Raw genomic sequence first — 24488 nt, 5'->3', positions numbered from 1 at the left:
ACTAAAGACTCAAAAATTTGGGCTTTACTAATTTCATTTTAAATATTTTAAATTTTTTACTTCATCCTCTTAAGATAGGAAATTATACATTATATACCTACCACATTGATCACTCTAACTCCTCAAAAATTATATACATACCCATATGTCTGTTCTCGGGCACTTGGGTTATTTCCAGATTTTGGCTACAGTGAATAGTGCTGCAATGAACATAGAAGTGCAGATGGTGTTTCTGCTGTGCGATTTTGGGCCTCCAGGGTACATCTGTTTTGTTTTGAGTTTTGAGTCATCCCGTTGCTCATCGATTTGTTCGAGCAGGCACCAGTAATGTCTCTCATTGAGAGACTTATTGTTACTGTTTTTGGCATATCCAATACCCAAGGATAGCTTGCCAGGCTCTGCCGCTCGGGCTCATACTCTCGGTAGCTTGCTGGGCTCTCCGAGAGGGGTGGAGGAATCGAACTCGGGTCAGCCTCATGAAAGGCAAACGCTCAACCGCTGTGCTATCGCTCCAGCTACAGGGTACGTCTACACAATGGAATACTACACAGCTGTTAGGAAAAATAAGGTCATAAAATTTACCTATAAATGGATAGACTTGGAGAGTATCATGCGGAGTGAAATGAGTCAGGAGAGGCACAGTTACAGAATGAGTGCATTTATTTGTGGGATATATATAAAAAACCAGTATGAAACTAATATCCAAGACCAGAGGAAATGGGGCAAATGGACTGGTCAATGGTTGGTCAGTGGTTTGGGAGATAGAGGATTTTAAGCTAGAGGAAGATCCATTATGACAATACTAGTGGAAATAATCACTCTCGACAAGAACTGAGAGTTGAAAGCTGGTGAAAGGATATATGTGATAACCTTTCAGAATCTGTACCACAAACCGTAATGCCTAAAATGAGAGAGGGAGAAAGAATAGAGGTGCCATCCATAGAGGCAGGTGGGGGGTGGAGGTGGGGTGGCCTGAAGGGGTTGGAGGGAAACTGGGGACACTGGTGCTGGGAAATTACACTGGTGGAGCGATGGGTGTTGGAACACTGTATGACTAAAACGCAATCATGGACAGTTTTGTAATGCTCTGTGCAACTCACTGTGATTCAAATAAAATATATACATAAAATTACATTTTATTAAAAAATATTATTGAAGAGAATGAGTACAGCTCAGATGCAATGGGAAATAGATTATGTGAGAAATTGGGAGTGGGTGTGGATTTGTAGAGTGGGGTCTCCCAAACAGTGCTCAGGAGGTCCAGGAACCTGTCCAGTGAGACGTGGCCAAGCTGACTGGACTCTGTCTGGAATGCTCGGGTATAGTGATGCAGCGGCCCTGGCCAGAGCCCTAGGAACCCATCTGTGCTCGGGGATGCACCCAGTCCTGACAGGAAGGAGGACCTGCAATTGCATTCAGGCCCTTCCATAAACAGATCATGTGCTCCTAAACCCTGAGCCACCTCCCCAGCCTCTGCATGTTTGTTTTCAAGCTTAGTGATATGCGTATCTCAGTTGTTTTGGACCAAGTAGCATTACTGATTGGCATAGATGAACTCTAATCTCAATTTAAAATGGCCATCTAGCCCTGCCACAGAGCTGGGGGCGGGGGTGATGGGGTGGGGGAGTGGGAGGGATACTGGGATCAACAGTGGTGGAGAACGGACACTGGTGGAGGGATGGGTTCTCGAGCATTGTATGACTGAAACACAAGCATGAAAGTTTATAAGTCTGTAACTACCTCACAGTGAGTCACGAATAAAAAAATTTTTTAAGTAAAACAAATAAATAAAATGGCCATCTAGGAGGCCGGCACCATAGTACAGCAGGTAGGCATTTGCCTTGCACACGATAGACCCGGGTTCAATCCCCAACGTCCCATACAGTCCCCAGAGTATCACCAGGAGGAAATCCTTAGTGCAGAGTCAGAAGTAACCTGTGACAATTGCCGGGTATGACCCAAAGAGCCAAATAAATAAAGGTAATAAGATAAAATGGCCATTTAGGGCCCAGGATGTGTCTCAGTGGCAAAATGCTTACCTTGAATGAATGACCAGGCAGTAGTAAAATTAAAAATGCGAAAATTGACCATCTAACTCCTCTTTTGTTTCCCTGAGAAGCCTCCCCTTTGCACTTCAAGAATGCCCTCAGAAAGAGGAGGGAGGCAGCCATGTGCTTGCCGTGCACATTGCCAACCCGGCTTTGATGCTCAGCACGCAGTATGGAATCCACCAGGAGTGACCCCTGAGCTCAGAGCCAGGAGCTAGCCCTGAGTACAGCTGTGTGTGGCCCAAAAAACAAACACAAAAATACTCTAAAGGACTTAAAAAGATATTGTTAAATTTATTCATATATATCAAATAATTGTTATCTTCTTTTTGTATATTTACTGAATCTAAGAAAATGATATTTTATATTATTATATCATTTCGTATAATTTTCTATATAGATAGAGAAGTCATACAGCTTTTGGGGGAGCCCTGGATTTTGGGGGGGGGTTGAACCCAGGACTCATACGTGTAAGATGTGCAGTATGATTCAGTCACATGCCTGATACTATGTCCCTTTGTAAGGGAACAGATGAGCAGCCCCAAGCCAGCTAGGCTGAGTGGGGTGGATTCAACGCTGGGTCACTCTCCTTTAACTTCTATCATATTCTAGCCATGAATTCACATTTACTCTCGACTTCATGGAATCATATTGCTTGACTGTGTATTTATTATATATATTATATTACAATATATAATTATATATCATTGTACATAATAATTATCTATAATTATCTATAATTAATTATATAATTATATATTATAGACACTATATAACATACATAGTGTCTTCATGCAGGTAGCAAAGCAGTTTTTGTTTTTGTTTGTCTTTTGGGGTCACACCGGTGATGCTCAGGGGTTAATCCTTGCTCTGCACTCAGAAATCACTCTTGGTGTTGCTCGGGGGACCATATGGGATGCTGGGGCCCAAACCCAGGTCGGCCATGTGCAAGGCAAATGCCCTGCCCACTGTAGTATCTCTCTGGCCCTGTAAAGCAGTTTTTAAGTCATAAAAATGAGAGATAATGTTTTACGGGCTATGAATCTGCTTTTATTTACCTCCAGTTAAATTAGATGTCATGGTCACAAGCAGTAGGGATTAATTTGGAGGTCCACCCAGTGGGGCTCAGGACTTACATATTACTCTGGGTAAGTCACTCCTGGCAGTGCAAGGGGACCAACTACACATGCCAGGGAGTTGACTGGATACAAGAAAAGTGCCTCAATCTTTGTACTGTCTCTGGCCTTCAAAGTAAGATTTTTTTTTAAGGGCTGGGCCTACCTATTGATGCTCAGGAATCATTCAGGGGTAATTCCTGGCTTTACCCTCAGGAATCACTCCTGGCAGTGCACAGGGGTCCAAATGGGATGCCAGGGATTGAAACCGAGTCATCTGTGTGCAAGACAAAAACACCCTATCCACTGTATAATCACTCTGGCACCAAAAGAAGGATTTATAAATTAAACTCAATGGATTTCCACACATCAGAACCAAATTCCAAATACAGAATGATTTTCGTTCCTCATCATTTACAACGAAGAGAATTCTTTTAAATGGTATAAATTATCATAATATTTTCTATTGGCCAATATATAACAATCATCCAGAATAAGATATGTATTAATGGCAATTTTCATTTCTTTTTCTTTTTTCTTTTTTTTTTCTTTTTGGGTCATACTTGGCGATGCAGTGGTTACTCCTGGCTCATGCACTCAGAAATTACTCCTGGCGGTGCTTGAGAGACCATATGGGATGTTGGGAATCAAACCTGGGTCAGCCACATGCAAGGCAAATGTCCTACCCTCTGTGCTAAAATTGCTCCAGCTCCGCAATTTTCATTTCTAATGAAGTAAACAGTCACTATTACTACAAAATTTATGAGAAAAATTTATAGGTCATCATGAATTACTTTCAACTGTGCCTCAGTTAATTTTTGCTCATACTGTAGTAACTTTCTCATACTACAGTATTTCAGTAGTACCCAGCACAGGTATTCAATAAATGATTGTTGAGGGGCCAGGAAGATAGTAAAGTGGTTAGTGTGCATGCCTTGCAAGCACTTACTAGATTAGATTAGATTCTGGGCCCCAGGTATCATGGGATGTGGCTCTGGAGGCCCCAGACCCACAGGGGTTGCCCAGATATCCCTGGCTCTACAGATCCCAAATAGCATGAAATCCAGAGACTCTTGCATTGAACCTGTTACCCAGTTGGCCAAGAATCATTGGTGGGAACACCCAAACCTCCTAAGAGGCACTTTAAGAAGTATCCCCTCAAAAAGAATAGCTGAACTTTAAAAAATTCTTCTTCAGCCCAGCTAATGGATAAACCACCACTTTAATTTGTTGTTGTTGAAACATATCCATTGTAATCCGTTAGCATGGCAAGGGACGATAACATCATTCTTCAAAGCCCTGAGACAGATGCTTTTCCTTGGGAATTTTCCTTGTTTCTGATCAATATCGAGGGCCTTAAACACAGAGTTTTGTCACTCCCTTCATAGTAAATTCTGCAGGTGTGTATAGTCACCAATTGCTGGAACGTATAAATGTAATCAGTGTGTGATTTTTTCACACTTACAATGCCATCAATGTGACATGTCAGAGTCAGATACAGTATCTGGCAAGAGACTTAACACTGGTTACTCATAAATACCTGATTGATTATACTGAAATTTTAAACATGTATTATAGTAGTCAAAATGAAGAATCTGAGTGCCACCCACTTCCAAATGTTATTAGCAGTGCTCATAAATATCTAGGGCTTATTCTGGTGCAGCTGGTATTGAATATGACTTAACTATTTTTAGATATTGCTTCAGAAAGCAGCTGAGGCAACAGTGCCATGATGTTAATAGTGCCTAGATGTGGCCAATACATCACAATCACTAATCCCGATCACGAAATCCTATTGATTGTTGAGTGGCTCAAGCGGTCTCAGTAACCTCTACATTCGTCCTGTCCCTGAGATTTTAGAAGACTCTTTCTTCTTGGCCCTCCCAACAATGCCGCATTGGAGGCTCTTTCAGAGTCAGGGGAATGAGATTCAACTGGTTACTGGCTTTGGCATATAGATACACCATGGGAAGCTTGCGAGGCTGTCCCATGTGGGCAGGAAGCTCTCAGTAGCTTGCCAGTTTCTCCCAGAGGGAAAAGTAGGTTATGCTTTTAGGTTATGCTTCTGGGAGCTTGCTTTTAAGTCTCTGGATGTTGGCCGTTGATGGGATTACACACACCTAGGTTCCTCTGCCGGTACCTTCATGCGTGAGGCTTATCCGAACGTGTGGAGCATGGCTGTGGCTAGGTTCCGGTGGTCCTTGGCTGCTGGTACCTCTGCTCGGGGTGGGGAGGAAAGCTGGAGCCCATCCCCTCCGAGGGGCCCCGGGGAAGACAGCCAGGCGTGCGGGCAAGAGACTCTCTGCATCACTCTCTTCTGGGAGCTTGCTTTTAAGTCTTTGGATGTTGGCCATTGATGGGATTACACACACCTGGGCCAATACATGGCCAATACGTGGAATTCATAATTCAGACACTGGGATTCTCATGCTGAGTGAGGTTTCCAAGCTGGCGACAGGCTTTTTGTCTCTCAGTATCATAGGAGGAGCCGCTAGCTAGGATCTATAGCCCCCTGCCCATTAGTTTGCTAGCAACCACATTTCAGCAGAGAAAACTAACTTTTTTAAAAGCAGGAGTGGTAGGGAGATAGTCCAGAGATTAAGACCTAGGAGGGAGCAGTTCAGTTCCCAGGACTGCCCACCCACTCCTGCCTTCCATTATCACTGGTGCAGCCCCAGAGGTCTCCAGCATTTCTGGGGTGGGGGGGACCTGGGTAATCCAGTTGCACTGCACCGCCACTGGTGGTATCATCCTGCATTTTATTAAAGCTGGAACACCACTCTACTCGACAAAGTTCCACACAACAAAAGCAACTGTAGACAAAGCTCTATCAACCTTATTTATGAACACTTAAGTTTGAATTTCACACATACTTTAGGAAGTAGCTGTTTTGTTAGGGGGCCATGCCCAGCTGTGCCAGGGCTTACTCCTGGCTCTGTGCTCACGGATCACTCCTGGCAGGGCTCTGAGGACTGTATGTGGTGCTAGGAGTTGAATCGGGTTAGTCATGCACAAGGCAAACATCCCTGTACTATCTCTTTATCCTCAATAGCATTTTTCTTCTATTTTTCCAGTCACTGGGAAATGTCAATTCCAGTAACTTGCAAGCTATACAAGACCAAATCAGGCAGCAGGTTGACTTTAGTCTATGGCTGTACTTTGGTTTATGAACATTTTCAACTCACAGGGTTTAAAACAAGGGGCTTCTGGTCATAGAGCTGACGGAAACTCTAGTTCCACAAATACCTGTACTACCATGGCACTGCTTCATCATTGACTGCTAAAGAATGAGATTAATAAGAGGGGATGGAGCACTAGTACCGCCAGTAAGGCGCTTGCCTTGCAAACAGTCAGCCAGGTTCAATCTCCAATATCCCATATGGTCCCTGAGTGTAACCCCTGAGCACAGCCAGTGTAACCCAAAAACAAACACAAAGAAAAGGTGAAAAAGGAGGAGGAGGAGAAGGAAGGAAGGAAGGAAGGAAGGAAGGAAGGAAGGAAGGAAGGAAGGAAGGAAGGAAGGAAGGAAGGAAGGAAGGAAGGAAGGAAGGAAGGGAGGGAGGGAAGGAGGGGGGAGGGAGGGGGGGAGGGAGGGAGGGAGGGAGGGGGGGAGGGAGGGGGGGAGGGAGGAAGGAGAATAAAGAAGACAAAAGGAGGATAAGAAAGAAGACAAAAACAAAAAGGAAGAAGGTAGGCAGGGGAGAAAGAGGAGGGGGAGGAGGGGGAGAGGGGAAAAGGAGGAGGAGGGTCTGTGTTCATCTCTGTAAACGTCCCGTGTCCCAGAGAGACTAACCTAGTTCGGAGAAATCCAAATCTAGCCATTTATTTCTAGGAGCGCCCTTGCCTGCAGGCAGTATGCCACCCCTTTGCCCTCTGAAAAACAGCCTACCAAAGTAACAGTTTCAGAATCAATGCCAAGGCTCGCACTTCAGCTATTTTTCTTAATCAAAATAGCAAAGTAACACCCCCTTCCCAGTATTCATTCTGCAGAAAGTTAACAACAAAATAAAAGCTTACAGAAAACAGAAGCGCTGTTTTTCTTTGCAGTCACTGGTTTCAGTTTGCATCTAGAACCTTTGGTAGAAAGATGATCAAACGCAAGCTTTCCCACTGTTGGCTTGACCTCAAACCTTTCTGAAAATATGAACCAAAGAACCATTGCTTTAAAATTCACTGTAAGAAGACACCCAAATTGTAAAATTTAGTTAGTTACCTGGACATCTGTTCTATCATTTTACTGGAAGCAATGTAAATATATAGGTCAAGAATTATTTGCCAGGGCCAGAGTGATAGAATAGCAGGTAGGGTGTTTGCCTTGCCCTGGCCAACCCAGGTTCGATCCCTGGCATCCTAAACAGTCCTTCAAGCACTGCCAGGAGTAATTCCTGAGTGCAGAGCCAGGAGCAACCCCTAAGCATCGGTGGGTGTGACCCAAAATGCAAAAAGCAAAAAAACAAACAAAAAAAAAGACCTATATGTCTACATTATTCACAGTATCTTTCATGTCCAAAGAAATGGCTGTAAAAATTATTATTATTATTATTATTATTATTAGCTTTTTGGGTCATACCCGGCGTTGCACAGGGGTTACTCCAGGCTTTGCAGTCAGGAATTACTCCTGGTGGTGATCAGGGGACCATATGGGATGATGGAGATCGAAACTGGATCAGCTGTGTGCAAGGCAAATGCCCTACCCGATGTACTATCGCTCCAGTCCCGTAAAAGATTATTTTTAAGGCAGTGTCTTCATGCTCCTACTAGATTCTCAATATTTAAATTAGATCTTATGTAACACACATACATAGATGTGAACAAATCACATTTAGAACTTGATGAATATTTTAATATTATAGCGTGATGAATATCCCAGTGACTATGTCCAGGATATGAGCACCCAGACCAATCGTACTAGACCCAAGCCCCTCCTATCACTCCTTGAGAGTACCCAAAGAAATGATCATCACTGCAGATGAATTTTACCTATTCCTATGATCCAGAAAAAAATCAAAATATAAATTATTTATTTCATGCGGCAAACATTTTACACTATCAAAACAGTATCTTTAGGGTGATTGTTCAGGTGTCACGCTGTGCAAGCAGAAGGCCTGGTTCAATCCCTGGCACTGCATGGTCCCCAGCCTTTCTAGGCATGGACCTAAGCAGAGAGGAGACCCTAAGCAACATTAGGTGTGGCCGAGTACAGCAACTTAGTTCTACTATCTCCCGTATTTCTTAACTAATCCTGTGAACTGCCACACTTATGCCTCTGCTTCCCTGGGCTTCAAGATCCCTCTGCAAATTCCCCTTCACTGAAGCCTGAAGAAGCGACCGTGACTTCTCCTCATCCATCTTACTATTTATGCTGGTATAACTCTGGCCAGTAATATCCCCATCACTGTAGATATCACAATTTCTTAACACCCACAGTCCCAGAAATCAAAATTGATGATAAGTTGGAACAGCTAGTTCAGTAAAAGATTCATTAATGCTTTTCATTCATTGGTGAATAAACAGATTAATTCCCAATTGAACTGATTTTATTCTAGTTAACCACAGGGAGGCTATAACTAGAAATCCTGAGGTATCGTGACCTTTTGGTTTTTGTTGTTGTGGGCCACACCTGGAGATGCTCTGGACTTACTCCTGGCTCTGCACTCAGGAACCACTCTTGGTGGCAGCCCTTTAAGATATTTTACATTTTATATTTACTTCTGGGTGGGATCCGGGTGGAAGAGGCCCAGTCCCGATCTGAGCAGGCTTGGAGATCCCAGTCCCAGGTCTTACACACCTGGATTCCTCTGCCACTTCCTTCATGCGTGAGGCTCTTCCGAACATGTGGAGAGTGGCCTTGAGCATGGCTGTGGCTGGGTTCCAGTGGTCCCACCCAGATCCCCCATTTTCTAGTAGCTAGGCAGTCACACCCACAAACTGCCCCCAGTGCCATGTAATCCTATCAATGGCCAAGATCCAGAGACTATAAAACAAACTCCCAGAAGCATGCGACCTCTTATAGCCTAGTTCTCCCTCTCAGAGAATCTGGCGAGGTACCAAGAGCATCCTGCCTGCATGGCAGAGCTTGGCAAGCTCTCCATGGCATATTCGATATGCCAAAAACAGTAACAATGATGGGTCTCAGTCCCCTTACCCTGAAAGAGCCTCAACTGTGGTACCGCTGGGAAGAATGAGTAAAGAGAGGCTGCTAAAATCTCAGGGCTAGGATGAATGAAGACATTACTGGCGCCCACTTGAGCCAATTGATGATCAACAAGATGACAGTGATACAGTGATACAGTAGAAAATACTGTTCAAGAATATAAAGTGTTAGGAGCAGATTTGTGACTGAAGTAAAATTGTGTTGGGGAGAGGAGGGGACAGAAACAAAGATGGACTTGGATTATTTTTCACTTGAACAATTTTCTTTTCATAAGCCCCATTAGAACCAATGAAGAGGAACAGTAATTATGAGAGAAATGTAAACAAGTATTAGATATTAAATACTTGTTTCCTTTTTTTACACTTATTTTTAATAATTATTTAAAACAAAGCATAGTGTTAAAAATGGTTTGATGAAACAAATGCTGGGCTGGGCAACAAAGGATGTGAGTGAGGCAGGGAGCTGCCAGGGAATGAAGTATCAGGGTTTTCTACCCATTCATTTGCCTTCTTCATTCAGTTTTCATTATTATAGCTCTATATGCAGGAAGCAAGATACTCCCACCTTTATTCTTTCTTAAAATTACTTCGGACCTTCTGCAATTCCCTATGAAATTACTGGTGCCCACACGAGCAAATCGATGAACAATGGGATGACAGTGCTACAGTGCATATTTGTAAAGACTACAACTGGAATTTTCATAAAAAAAAAAAACATTATATTGACTCTGCAGACACTAGAGGGAGCATAGACATTCTAATGATATTAGTTGCTTTTCTCTATGATCACAGATTATATTTCCACTTCTTTAATATCCTGCATCCCTATTTTATCATCTATACTGTGAGGAATGGGCTGGAGCACAGCAGGAAAGGCGTTTGCCTTGCCCACAGCCAACCCAGGTTCGATTCCTCCACCCCTCTTGGAGAGCCTGGAAAGCTACCGAGAGTATCTCGCCCCCACAACAGAGCCTGGCAAGCTACCATGGCATATTCAATATGCCAAAAAACAGTAACAAGTCTCACAATGGAGATGTCACTGGTGCCCACTCAATCAAATCGATGAGCAACAGGATGACAGTGATGACAATAATACAGTGATACTGTGAGGAATATTCACAATCCACAAGGAACTCCTACAACTCAATAGAACCAAGAAGCATTATTTAAAATGAGCCAAGAGGGATGGGGATAAAGTTCAAGTGGTAGAGAATGGACTAGTGTGATCCCAGACACACAGCACCACTGGAACTGAGCACCATCCATCAGGCCCACCCCTGCAGACTGAGTACTAAAAATAACTGGAACAAAGAACCTGGACAGGCCTTTCTCAAAAGAAACAGTCTACAGAGGGGTTGGGAAGATGGTGTGGTGTGTGGAGCTCTTCCCTTGGGTGCAACTGAAGCAGATCTAATCCCTGACAGCCCATAAGGTCCCCCACGCCCCACTCGTAGTCATTCCTGAATACAGACAAGAACAAGTCCTGAGCACCTCTGGGTATGGTCCCAAACATCAAAAAGCAAATAATAAAAAGAATGTATGCATACAAAAAGATACTCAGCACAATAAACAGGTAAGTGAGAAGATACTACGGATATCAATCATGATTACCAATCATGAAAATGCAAGGAAAAATCACAAGTGATACCATCACACACCTGATAGTTCACTATTTCCTCATCAAAATGAGGAAAAATTGAGTTGTAAGAATGTTGCAGAAATGAGAACACCATACACTACTGTTGAAATGTAACTTGGTGCAAATTTTATGAAAAAAAATCTATGGAATGAAAAAATTAACTTCAAAATAAAAATGCCCTATTGTACAGAAGTTCCACATCTGGGTATATGTGAAAGGAAAGAAAATAAGCATCTCAAATATGCCTTGTACTCTCATGTTCTTTGCTGTATTATTCACAATAGCCCAAATATTGAAGCAACCTAAATGTCTAAAATTAGATGGCTATATGTGGGTAATGTCACCTACTCACGGGTTCCAGGGATAAGGCTGTGAAGAACAAAGAATGTTCTTTGAACATTCTTCAAAGAAAATTCATAATTTAAACTTATAGAATGGTGTTTAAACTTATAGAATGTTTCTTATGAGAAACATATAGGAATGGAATGAAAAATAACATAAATAGTAGCATGGGCAAATATGTATGTATGTGCATAGGAGAGGGAGAGGGAGAGAGAGAGACAGAGAGAGTGTGCGACAATCAGTAGTATGTGTAGAGGGAATGGAACCCAGGGTCTTACACATTTCCCCCACTGTTGAGCCATCTCCTACCCCCTCAACACTTTTTATTTAAATGAAGGGTATTATCAGTAATGTCAGCAAACAGTGTTTCCTCTGGGGAAGCATGGAGAACATAATAATGGACACGCAGGAGTGTATCAAGATATTGGTCATCTCCCATTTCTGCAACTCTGTAAGAATACACAAACATCCATGGCATTCATGCTCTGAAACTGTTCACTGAATAGATGGACAGGTAATATGTTCTACTGCAAATGTGCATGCTGAACAAAACAGACAGTTGAATATAAAACACTGCAAGACACCAAAAGCCTGAACTCTTCTCTACTCACAAGCTCATGAGGATGGCCACTGCAGAAAATAAACCAGGGTAGAGAAACAAGATGACTAGAGATGGAAGAATAAAGAGAGGACGATCAAAACTCAAAATGATGCCTCTCATAACTCTGTAGGGGAGTTTAAAAAGAGAGAGAATAAAAACTAGAGAGGAAACACTTTCTTTCCTTCAGAAAACAAGGTTCAGAAGAGAGATAAAGCCTAGTGACCTACATCTGTGTCATTGTGGAATTGTTTGGGCTTATGGAAACTGAATTTCTGGAATCCAGGGAGGAAGAGTTCAAGACATTAGTATCCTGAATGCACCAGCAAAGCAAAAAAATAAAACTTTAAGGCGGGGGGGCGGGGGAAGTCCCTTCTATGTCTTCCATCTGCACATGTGTGCTGCAGGCCTTGAGACTGATTTTGGCAACACCACTGGGAAACTGTCATGTGTTGTCTCAGTCTGACTTGCCACCTAAATCCAACAAGCTATTCTGGAAAGGATAACATTAACCATAACCATGGAATTTACTTAATCAATTAAAGTGTTTCTAAAAGTGTTGTTGAAATAATTAGATCCCGATGATCTTTTCAACCCTCACCTCCATTTTACTTCATTGAATTGATGAACATATTGACCACATTTTTTGTTGTTTTGAGGCCCTATTGACTACAAAGTTACATGAAAGAATGATAATATAATATATTCCCCTATGCTTTTATCAAAGGGATTGGTGTTAAAACACTGTATGCCTGAAACCCAATCATGAATAACTTTGTGACTAAACTTTTTTTAAAAAAAGAAAGAACTGTTCATTTTTTTAAGAAAAAAAGAAAAAAATAAAGCAAATAGGGCACTTACCTTGCATGCAATGGACCCAGGTTTGATCCCCGATACCTGATACGATACCTGAGCCTGCCAGGAGTGATTGCTGAATACAGAGTCAGAGGTAAGCCCTGAGCACAGCCAAGTGCGACCCCAAAACAAAGCAAAAACTAAAGAAATTAAAAGACAAACCACTCCTGTGAAAATAAATTATTCAAGGTTTTTTGTTTTTCCTTTATAAAACAAAGACACAGAAAACAAAATAGGGCCCCTTGACAGGCTTTTCTTTCATCTAGGTCCTGGAATAACCTCATGATGTCTGCAAGAACTCAGTTGGCTATTTCTTCTTTTTTTGGGGGGGAGGGGGTAACACCCAGTGATGCACAGGGGTTACTCCTGGCTCTGCACTCAGGAATAACTCCTCGCAGTGCTCGGAGGCCATAGGGGATTCTGGGAATCGAATCCGCGTCGGCCACGTGCAAGGCAAATGCCCTACCCGCTGTGCTATCTATCGCTCCAGCCCCCCTCAGTTGGCTATTTCTAAGGAAAACTTACCTGGGTACATGTCTCTGCTTATTTTTCTTTGCAACATATGTAAAAGGAGGAGGAACTCTGCTCTCCGTTTATGACTGAGGATGTTGGGATTACTTATCAATTCTGTCAACTTGATATTATCTTTAATAGACTTTGAAGCAGTGGACCTGGAAACAGGAGGCAGACTCATCTGGTAAGTAAAGTCTGTGAAATTCACAAGGTCACTCTCCACGCTCATACTCCTGGAAATGAAAAACAAAATACCGTTGACAGACTTATTTTAGAGAAATTAATTTCATCCCCCAAAGTGTCAATGGGATTTCTAGAAAATGTCAAATAACTCACTCTCGATGAGTCAACATGGTATACAATTCCTCAATCAGTATTTCGGGCACTCCAGATTTACAATGAATTGTTCCATGAATTAGTTCTTCAGGCAATTTTAGGCATTTTTTGGCCATGAACTTGATTAGTAGAGAGAAAATATTTTCATTATATCCTAAGAGAAATCTGTATTATTAATTCACTTTCATCTTCCTTATATTTTCTGCAACTAATTTTTTTTGTTTGTTTTAGGTTTGGGGGCTACACCCAGCTGTGCTCAGGACTTACTCCTGGCTCTGTGCTCAGGGATTACTGCTGCTAGTACTCTGCAGATTATATGTGGTACAGGGATCGAACCTGGGTCAGCTTGCATGCAAAGCAGGCACCCTATCTGCTCTCTGCCTCTCAGCTAATATTCTAGTGTTTAAACTGTTAATTATTAAAAAGTATTCTTCAGCAATGAGCAACATCTGTTACATCCCAGCAATTTCATAATGCATATACTCAATTTTTATTCATAACAAATTTTAATCATCAGCTTTTCTGTACAATGAAATGGGCTGCCTACATAGTTCTCAAGCACAATCATACAGATATTATATATAGCTATCCAAGATATAATGAGTGCACCTTTTGCAATACTTAAATGCCAGATTGTTAATTTACCTTCTCCAACTGTCCCCAGTTGCTTAACTTCACTTTCAAAGAAGTTCCATTTACAAAGGTTGACAAGTGAAGATCCCGGGGGAAATATATGCTGAGTATTTCTGCAATCAGGTAGCCATTTGAAAAATCCCTGATCCATAGCGATGAGAAAATGAAACAAAATTTAGTTAATTACACAGTCTGCATCTTTTCCGAGTTTATTCGGACCATTCTAATATTCTAATACTGATTGCAAGAAACTTACAAAGTTTCTTCTTGACTGGGTCATTGCTCTAAGGAGAATGCGCAATGAAAGAGCTCTTGGGTAAGATTAGATCCACCTCCACAGACTTTGGTGTTCTTTCTCTAAATCTAAATTCTTTATCTTGAATCCGCATTGGAACAAGCTCTCCACAGAGGCTCTTAGACACATGGCCAGCTGCAGGCCCGTCTTTGTCTAAGAATATTAGTAAAGCAGAGGCTTTGCCTGCAAACAGCTCGTTACCGTATTGCTTTTGCACCTGAGTTTGCATTCCCAGAGCAAAGATTAAGTGCATCTCCGTGCAGCAACTGCTCACCCTTGTGAGCTGCATGCCATGTCAAACCAGGACAAAGGTGTCCTTAATGACTACTCATGTCCAAGCTCCCTGAAGAGTGATCCTTGACTGTTTTAATGTTTTTGGAGTCACCAAAGCATTGGAGAAATAAATCAATGAAATTCTGTAGTCTTCCACCCCCACACACGCACACACTTTTTAAGGGAACCGCCAGAGTGGTTCAAGGCGAGGGTCCCAGGTACTGGGGGTTCCCCTGGTCAGCCCAGGGGGGTTCAAGCTCTTGCAGGGCTGCACCCAGCAATGCCAGGGACCCTGTAGCGCCGAGCTCGAGTGGTCCAGAACCCCTGCACTCGCTCCGACCCCAGCCCACGCCGAGAGTGTGTGCGGTCCTGCTGCCTAAGAGCCGGGGCCTTCCGGGCTGCAGCACCTGTTGACGTTCTTGGGGAAGAAGCTGAGGTTCAGGCTCTGCAGCCAACGCAGAACGCACCACGACAGGCGCGAGTTCTTGGGGGCGTGCGGGTAAACGACACATTTAGGCCTCACGTAGACCCGAGCTGACGGCTCTGGCGACACCGACCGCCAAAGGGGTAGAGCTGCCGCCGCCGTCCCCACCGCCCCCGCCGCCCCCGGCTCCCCCGGCTTCCCCGGCTCCCCCGGTTCCCCCGGCTCCTCCGGCTCCCCCGGCTCCCCTGGCGCCGCCACCACCGCTGCCTCCAGCGGGGTCACACCGGTTATCGTTGGGTCGGCGGCGGCCATTTCTGGGTTGCTACAACAACGGCCAAGGCGGCAGGGCGGGGCCTCGAAGGATGGGGCGGGGCCTTAAATAGAGGGGCGTGGTTTCACAGGACGGGGCGGTGCCACGGAGGCTGTTGGAAGGACGGGGCGGGGCCTCGGGTGATGGGGCGGGGCTTCAAAAGGAGGGGCGGGACTTCACAGGATGGGGGGCTCTTCAAACCCCTCAAAGGACAAAGGATGGGGCGGAGCCAGGGCGGCTACTCAAAAGATGGGGCGGGGCTTCGGGGAAGGAGGCGGGGCCTGATCTGGGTTTGTAGGAGCGCACCAACGCCTGGGATTTGGGATTTGAAGTTGAGTTTCTCCAGGCTTGGTAGGTAGTCCAAGCAGGGCCCATTAACCCTTGCATCTAGTGTTCTAATCCTTGAGCTGTGAAGCCTGGTAGGTAGTCCAAGCGTGGCCCATTAACCCTTGCATCTAGGTGTCTAATCCTTGGGCTGTAAAGCTTGATAGGTAGTCGAAGAGGCCCATTAACCCCTGCATCTAATAGTCTAATCCTTGGGTGGTGTTTTTAATCTTAGGTCTAGTTGGTAAAACTGAACCAATTTAGCGGCTCAGCCTCTTTGTTCTTTCTTAGAACTCGACGTCTAAAGTTCTTTGGGTAGTGCCCAGCAGAAAATCTATTTTTCGGTATAGGGATTTGAAGAGGCACCCAAAGGTGAGGAACGTTTTTAGAGTCGAAAACAGAATGGATAGGGTTTTGCTTGCAGAATGCCAGTGGAAAATCCCCTTCACTCCTTCTTAGAACCTGACATCTAAAGTTTTTTTAGTTCTGCCCTGCAGAAAATCTATTTTTCAGTACAGGAATTTGAAGAGGCACCCAAAGGTGAGGAACGTTTTTAGAGTGGAAAACAGAAAGGACAGGGTTTTGCTGGAAGAATGCCAATGGAAAATGATGTCCAAAATTGAAATGAATGTTTAATGTTAAGAGCGCATTTCCTTATCATATTAGTGATTATATTAGGATTCATGAAGATTACATAATATTGGAGAATAATTTGGTACATTTTCATGCTTCATCAAGATGACCTAGTATGTATGGTTTATTGGTGCGTTCAACAAGACTTTGCATCCCTTCTATGTATCCAGATGCTGATTTAGTTGTTTGGGATTTATTGGTCAACAATAATGGAAAAATGATTGCAGAGCAGGTATAAATAGGTACAAATAAAGTGTGTAGATAGTAAATCATTAAAATCTGTTTTAAAAAAAAACAACTAGGGCGTTTGCCTTGCACGTAGCTGACCCCGGTTCGATTCCTCTGTCCCTCTCGGAGAGCCTGGCAAGCTACTGACAGTATCCTGCCCACATGGCAGAGCCTGGCAAACTACCCGTGGCATATTCGAGATGCCAAAAACAGTAACAACAATTATCACAATGGAGACGTTACTGGTGCCTGCTCAAGCAAATCGATGAGCACCAGGATGACAGTGACAGCCAAAATGGATTAAAGGCCTCAACATCAGACCACAATCTATAAGGTACATTGAAGAAAAGGTCGGCAAAACCCTCCACGACATTGAAGCCAAAGTTATCTTCAAAGATGACTCACCATTGACCAAGCAAGTAGAAACAGAGATAAATAAATGGGACTATCTTAAACTAAGAAGCTTCTGTACCTCAAAAGTAACAGTGACCAGAATACAAAGAGAGTCTACAGAATGGGAAAGGATATTTGCCCAATACTCATCTGATAAAGGGTTGATATCAAGGATATACAAGGCCCTGGTTGAACCCTACAAAAAGAAAACATCCATTCCCATCAGAAAATAGAGCAATGAAAAGAACAGAAACTTTCTCAAAGAAGGAATCCAAATGGCCAAAAGACACATAAAAAATGCTCTTCATAACTAATTATCAGGGAGATGCAGATCAAAACTATGAGGTATCATCTCACACCACAGAGACTGGCACACATCCAAAAGAACAAAAGCAACTGGTGTTCGCATGGATGTGGGAAGAAAGGCACTCTTCCTTCACTGCTGGTAGGAATGCCAATTGGTTCAGTCCTTTTGGAAAACAGTATGGATGTTTCTCAAAAAATTAAAAATTGAGCTCCCATTTGACCCAGCAATACCACTTAGGAGAATATGTTCCAGAGATGCAAAAAAGTATAGTAGAAATGACATTTGCATTTGTATGTTCATTGCAGCACTGTTTACAATAGCCAGAATCTGGAAAAAACCTGAGTGCTCGAGAACAGATGATTGGTTAAAGAAACTTTGGTACATCTACACAATGAAATACTATGCATCTGTTCGAAAAGATGAAGTCATGAAATTTACTTATAAGTGGATCAACATGGAGAGTATCATGCTAAGTGAAATATCTGTCCCTGTCTTTTCTCTGTTCCTGAAAAGAGAGAGACAGACATAGAAGGACTGCACTCATGTGTGGAATATAAAGTAACATAATGGAAGACTAACACCCAAGGAGGGTAGAGATAAGGGCCAGAAGGATTGCTTCACGGTTTGGAAGCCGACCTCACATGGGGGAGGTGGGGAGGCAGCTCAGATAGAGAAGGGACCACTGAGTAAAGCATGCTTTGAACTATTCAGGATGGGAGATGTGTGCTGAAAGTAGACTATAGACCGAGCATGATGGCTACTTAATACCTGTATTGCAAACCACAACACCCAAAAGGAGAGAGAGAGTAAAAGGGAATGTGCCTGCCACAGAGGCAGGGGTGGGGAGGAATGGGGTGGGGGTGGGGGGAGGGATACTGAGATCATTGATGGTGGGGAATGGGCACTGGTGGAGGGATGGGTACTCGATCATCGTATGACTGAAACATAAGCACGAAAGTTTGTAAGTCTGTAACTGTACTTCATGGTGATTCACCAAAAAAAAAAAAATACACCTACAGCTGGAAGAATCAATATAGCAAGTAGAGACATGTTACTATGCAAGATAGTAGTATATTAGTTTATATATATATATATTTATTAACAAAGTACGCTAATATGAGTGCTTATGTCGAAGAAGAGAAAATAAAAAATAAAGCCAAGTAAATGTTTACTCTTTCTCAGTGGAGTTTTTAATGACTGACTGACTTATTCAATGAACATTTTTTAGAATCATACTGCACACTAGATCTTCACTACCTGGTCTAAGAGCCACTAACTACATATGGCTACCCACTGTCATATTAAAATAAATTTAAATAAAATAAACTGAGCAATGTCAGGTACGTTTTATTTGCTCAACAGCCAAGTGTGGCAAGTAATTATTGTACAACACTTATACAGCATTCTTCCAATATAACAAAAAATTCTATTGTATAACTGTGCATTAAATTGTTAATTGGAGACTAATATATCACTGTATCACTGTCATCCCGTTGTTTGTCGATATATTCGAGCGGGCACCAGTAATGTCTCTATTCCTCCCAGCACTAAGATTTTAGCAGCCTCTTCTTACTCATTTTTCCCAATGATTGGATGCGCTTTCAGGGTCAGGGGAATAAGCCCTATTGTTACTGCTTTTGACATATCAAATATGCCATGGATAGCTTGCCAGGCTCTGTCTGTATGGACAGGATACTCTCGGTAGCTTGCCCGGCTCTCCGAGAGGTGTGTGTACATATATATATATATATATATATATATATATATATATATATATATGTATATATATATATAGGCAACAAATTACTCTATGATTTGTTGCCTACTGTCTGAACTCCATCAAATATGGTGTGGTAATTATTGAAAATGGGTAGAAAGTATCTTATAATATGTCCAGAAAGCAGCCTGGAGCCCAGTGGTGGTTGGGTAGTGGAGGTCAGCTGCCGGGGCTGGGTCCCTTGGGGCAGGGAGGGTTCTCACCCACCCCTCTCTGGGGCGTCCAGAGTGAAAACAGCCTGGCTCGGAGTCTGAGACTGATATTAATATCATTAAAAAGATCGTGAACTTTTTCTCCATTAATGGGGATGATTATATTAATATAAAAAGAAGCAAATGATTTGATCTGGAGACATGTGAAAAGTTCTATAGGATTTAAATTTTTCCGACATTTTTAATTTTATGTTTTGGTTTGTTTTTATTTCCTTTCTTGGGGGTCCCTAGACCATGGAGGAGCCCAGCGCTGCCTCAGCCATGTGTGTATCACTGGAGATTGAGCTCCCAGCTTCACTCTGGCCCTGGGCTCTCTGGATTTAGTTCCGATAAGACAATATTTTGAACTAGTTAAAGCAATGGCTCTATTGGACTAGCTTTACTTTAACAGGGTGATTTGGGGCATGTAATTTGATTATTTTTATTTCTATAAGATGGAGCTAAAGAACAGCTATATCAGAGGGTAGTTCTGGAAATTAATAAACAAGTTACATATGCCAAGAGCCTAAGTGTGCAGCACCTAGAAAGTTCTCAGTAAGAATGAACTATTGTTGGGATTAGCAAGACAGTTCAGGGTTGAGGTGCTTGCCATGCTTATGGCTAACCTGGATTCAATCACCAGCACTACATATGGTGCCCTGAGCACTGCCAGGAGTAATCTCTGAGCACAGAGCAAGGAATAATCCATGAGCACCACCAGGTGTGATATCTCCTCTCTCTCCCAAAAGAATTAACTGTTATTTCTACATGCAAATGTTAGAATCATAATAATCATGACAATGAACAGAGTTCCACACAGAATGGCTAACTTGAATAAAAGCATAAGAGATATGATCAGTGATGCAACATGAGAGGTTCTTGTTATTTGTTTGTTTGTTTGCTTGGTTGGTTGGTTGGTTGGTTGGTGTTTTTATTTTATTTTATTTTATTTTATTTTTTATGAATCTTAGGGGGGAAAATAGCTCATCACAGTTTGAGAACGTCTTTAGGTTTTAGCACCAGGAATATCCCAAGATTTAGCTCACTGTTGTGGAATGACTTGGAGTTGTATTAAAACTGTATAATAAAGTGAATTCTTTACTCCAGTATACAGATTGTGAAACTTCAGGGTTTATTTTGTGCTAAACTACTATAATTAATGTCCTATTATGAAACGCAAAGAAATTTTCTACTTACCTAAGGAATTATTAAAGTCAATCTTTTTGCAAATCCCATAATTACTCTGAATACTCAGATTTCATGTCAAGGCAGTAAGGAATACTAAGAATTGATTTATATACTTTATGCAAATAAAATGTACAAAAACTTAGCAAATCCAAATATTCTTTTTTTTTACGTTAACTGTTACCCATTATTCTGAATTGGAGCAACATGTTTGAGAAATATAGAGTACAAATAACATATGGAAGACTAAATATTTTATAGTGGGCTTCACGCTATCTTAGTACTGTGCTAGTTGTGAAGTTTGAATCACCAGATGGATTTATCCCAGCAGATAGATTATGCAAGCCTCTGATATCCTGAGAGAGTACAGATTCCAATCACTGGTAGAGGTGGAGGGAAGACATCCAGTTGCAATAAACACATATTCAAGGATGAATTAATGAAATAAAAGTTTATTGCTCATGAGGAATAATTGGGTGGTAATGAGTGGAGAAGTGCATTGAGGCAGTGTATTGGCAGAATTGAGACCGTCTGGTTGAGGAATTGTCCTTAAATCTTTTTCTGTGCTAAATGTGCTGGTGCGCAAATACTTCTCTTTTAATCTCACCCTAAACACTACATGGGTTAGAAAGCGCGAACTCTGCAAAGTGCATTCTCCTTTGCTAAGGGCTTTTGTGAGGGGGGAAATTAGAGAGAGGTGGGGGACAGGAGAAAGGAAGAAAGGAATAGCTGTTTCCTATTGTCTAGTTTTACACATGAGTGCGTAATATTTCACAGTCATTCTCATACTGTGAAATATTATATTTCATAATATGATATATATTATATTATATAATATAAAGAACAGCTATATCAGAGGGTAGTTCTGGAAATTAATAAACAAGTTACATATGCCAAAATATATATAATAATTATATATTATATATATTACATATTGTATATATTATATTATATATAGTCTTCCATATGTTATTTCTCAAACATTTTGCTCCAATTCAGAATAATGGGTAACAGTTAACGTAAAAAAAAAGAATATTTGGATTTGCTAAGTTTTTGTACATTTTATTTGCATAAAGTATATAAATCAATTCTTAGTATTCCTTACTGCCTTGACATGAAATCTGAGTATTCAGAATGAATATGAAATATTCTCATCTTCATTCAAGTTTTTCATAAGACCACAGCCATCAAAGTGAGTGGTAGTTACTGACTTATTTCTAACAAGAAAAATTCAGAGAGCTTTCCTTGATAGGAATAACTTGTTGATCAAGAAACAAATGGTGTGTGAACAGAAGCTTGTAACTGAAAGTGGTTCGAAGCTTGGCTTTCAGTAGATATAGTTCGTGTTATAAAGTACAAATGCATACAAGTTCGGAGATGATCCTTTATGATTTTGTTCTTAAAACATCGGTAGCCATTTATTCAAACTTTTTATTAAAGAGCACTCATGTAGGGAAACCATAAGGTCAAGTGACACATAGACTCTTTCAGGTGGGAACCAACAGTTCAGAAAAACCAGGACAGTTCACATTTCAGTTACATGGCTATAAATGTTTGATCTAGAGGTAAAGTTGAACTATGGTCTACATAGTCCAACTGTGATCTTGGCTTTGATTTCTTCTACTTTGGAGATCAAGGACTTATAATTCTCAATATAGGAAATGGCAGGAACTCCAGGTTAATGCCAGCTCTGCTGGCCCTTGAGTCCCAGAGATCAATGTGAAACAGGCAGGTGGAAGGTTGACAGGACGGCTTACATGCCAGCAGAGGGCTGCTAGCTTAGGAACACCTGCTACCCCACTCCAATTTTTAAAATAGGCTGCAAGAAAACCAGCTCAATTTTTTTGCTAGAGAAAGACACTATCTTTCTCTTTGTTTGCTTTCTTTTTCCCCCCCGAGACTTGGGGGGAGAGGGCCCACCCAGAGATTCTGGAAGCTTACTCCTGGCTTACACCTGACTCTGTGCTCAGGGATCACTCCTGGTGGAGCTCTGAAAACTGTATCGGGTACCAGGAATTGAATCTGGGTCAACAATACAAGGCAAGTGCCTGGCCCACTATTTCTCTCGCTTCAACACTATCTTTCTTATACTGGTCAGTTATCAAACCCTCCCTCTACTCCAAAGCAAGATATTATAGGGTTTTCAAATGCTGCTCCCCCTTTAAACATCTTTGAAAAGATCATCCTGAATAAAAACACTCCACATCACTTCCCACCTAATGTGCAGGAAAATAACAAATCAGTAACACATGGCTCTACCAACAAGCACCACCAAAGAAATATCTAGTTACTTTTTATTTCCCCTTCATTTTTTCTTTTGTTTTTGTTTTGGGGCCACACCTGGCAGTGTTTAGGGGTTACTCCTGGTTCTGCACTCAGGACTTCCTACTGGGATTACATATGGGATGCCAGGGATTGAATCCAGGTCAGCTGCACGCAAGGCAAGTGCCCTGTCCGCTGTCCCCTTGCTCTGTCCCCTGGAAATGTCTACTTTCTAATCACCCATTTAGCTATAGCACTTAACTATAAATGCTGAACTATGGATTTTTCAGAGGTGGTAACAATGGGAGACTGTAAGCCAATGTCTTTAGTGGTGGTGGTGGTGGTGGTATTAGGTCCTCAACAGTTCTCAGGAGCCCAATAGCCACTCCTGGCAGTCACTTGGGCCAGCAGTGCCAACCGTAGCCTGACAGATGTCCAGTTCAGCAATGTGGTACTGCTCAGGCCTGCAGTACTGGATGCCACTAGAGCCACACCAAGAGATACTCAAGAGTCTGTCCAGTAATAGAGATTTTACTCAGAGGTTTTCATATGCAAAGTGAGCATGTCACTCCATTGGATAATCATCTTGATGCAAGTCAGTTTCTAACATGCACGTAATTTTCCAGCACCCCATCAGTGTCTGCTTCCTCCACCAATGCCTCATGGACCCTTTGCACCCACTCCTCAACTTTGCTACCTTTTGTAATCTCAGGTTTGTAGGATAATTCTTGTTTTCTGTGGCCTTTGGCCATTTGTTGTTGCCTTACTAGGTTTCTTTATATTCCACATATGGGAGATATCATTCTGTATGTGCCCTCTACTTCTGGTTGACTCCACTCCGCACAATACCCTCCAGTCCCATCCTGTTAGTGGCAAATCACATGATTTCCTCTTATAGATGAGTAGTATTCACTTGCGTAAGTATACACAATGTTTAATCCATTTATTTATTCTGAATGGTTTTATTAGTTCTCAGAACTTGGCTACTGTGAATAGAGCTGCAAAGATTTTTTTTTATGAAATAGTCTTTATTGACCCTTGGAGTAGATATCAAGGAATTAAATTGCTGGATCATGTGGACACTTAATTTCTTATATTTTTGTTTTTGTTGTTGTTGTTTGTTTTAGGGCCACAGCCAAGGGTTCAGGGCTCACCCCTGGCTCTGTGCTTAGGGATCACTTCCTGGTGGGTCTCAGGGGGGTTCTGTAGGCCTGGGAATCATACCCAGATTGTCCACAAGAAAGGCAAGCACCCTATATATATATCATACTATCTTCTCATCCCTGTCAATTCTTAATTCTTTAAGAAGACTCCTTACTACTTTTTACAGGAGCTGGATCAACTGACAGTCTGACCAATAGTGGATGAAGGCTACTTTCACCAATATCTGCACCAGCACTGATTGCTTCTCTTCTCTTTGATGTGTGCTTGTCTCGCTAGCATGATGTGGTATCTTGTTGTTTTTATTTGCATTTCCTTGGTGATTAATGGTGAGGAAAACTTTTTTTTGTATACCTGTTGGTCATCATTTTTGAGGATGAGGAAGTGTCTGTTAGCTGTCCACCGCCCACATACTTTTTATGGAATAAAACTTAACAAAAACAACAAAACACAAACACACAAACTTTATCCCAAAAAGGAGAAATAACTTCTA

General features: G+C 42.0%; 1 protein-coding gene across 1 annotated transcript; it reads right to left on the bottom strand.

Annotated features, from left to right (window-relative positions):
* Nucleotides 1–815: 815 nt before the first annotated feature.
* SPATA4 (spermatogenesis associated 4) lies at nucleotides 816–15536 on the bottom strand. The gene is made up of 6 exons (XM_055127918.1): nucleotides 15208–15536; nucleotides 14245–14374; nucleotides 13600–13718; nucleotides 13276–13496; nucleotides 7181–7297; nucleotides 816–901 (listed from the first exon to the last, which is right to left on the bottom strand). Exons 1-6 carry the CDS (start codon nucleotides 15534–15536, stop codon nucleotides 816–818), a joined length of 1002 nt encoding a protein of 333 aa, XP_054983893.1.
* Nucleotides 15537–24488: the final 8952 nt, after the last annotated feature.

Source organism: Sorex araneus, chromosome 1 (genome assembly GCF_027595985.1).
Source record: "Sorex araneus isolate mSorAra2 chromosome 1, mSorAra2.pri, whole genome shotgun sequence".
NCBI lineage: Eukaryota > Metazoa > Chordata > Mammalia > Eulipotyphla > Soricidae > Sorex > Sorex araneus.
This window is presented reverse-complemented; position numbering and strand designations above follow the sequence as displayed.

Coding starts and splice junctions, on each gene's coding strand:
- SPATA4 (XM_055127918.1), bottom strand. CDS start 15,536: ATGGCCGCCGCCGACCCAACGATAACCGGTGTGACCCCGCTGGAGGCA. Junction 13,719..14,244: donor ACTGGGGACAGTTGGAGAAG/GTAAATTAACAA, acceptor CTACTAATCAAG/TTCATGGCCAAAAAATGCCT. Junction 902..7,180: donor AAACAGCGCTTCTGTTTTCT/GTAAGCTTTTAT, acceptor CTCTCATTTTAG/GCATTACGGTTTGTGGTACA.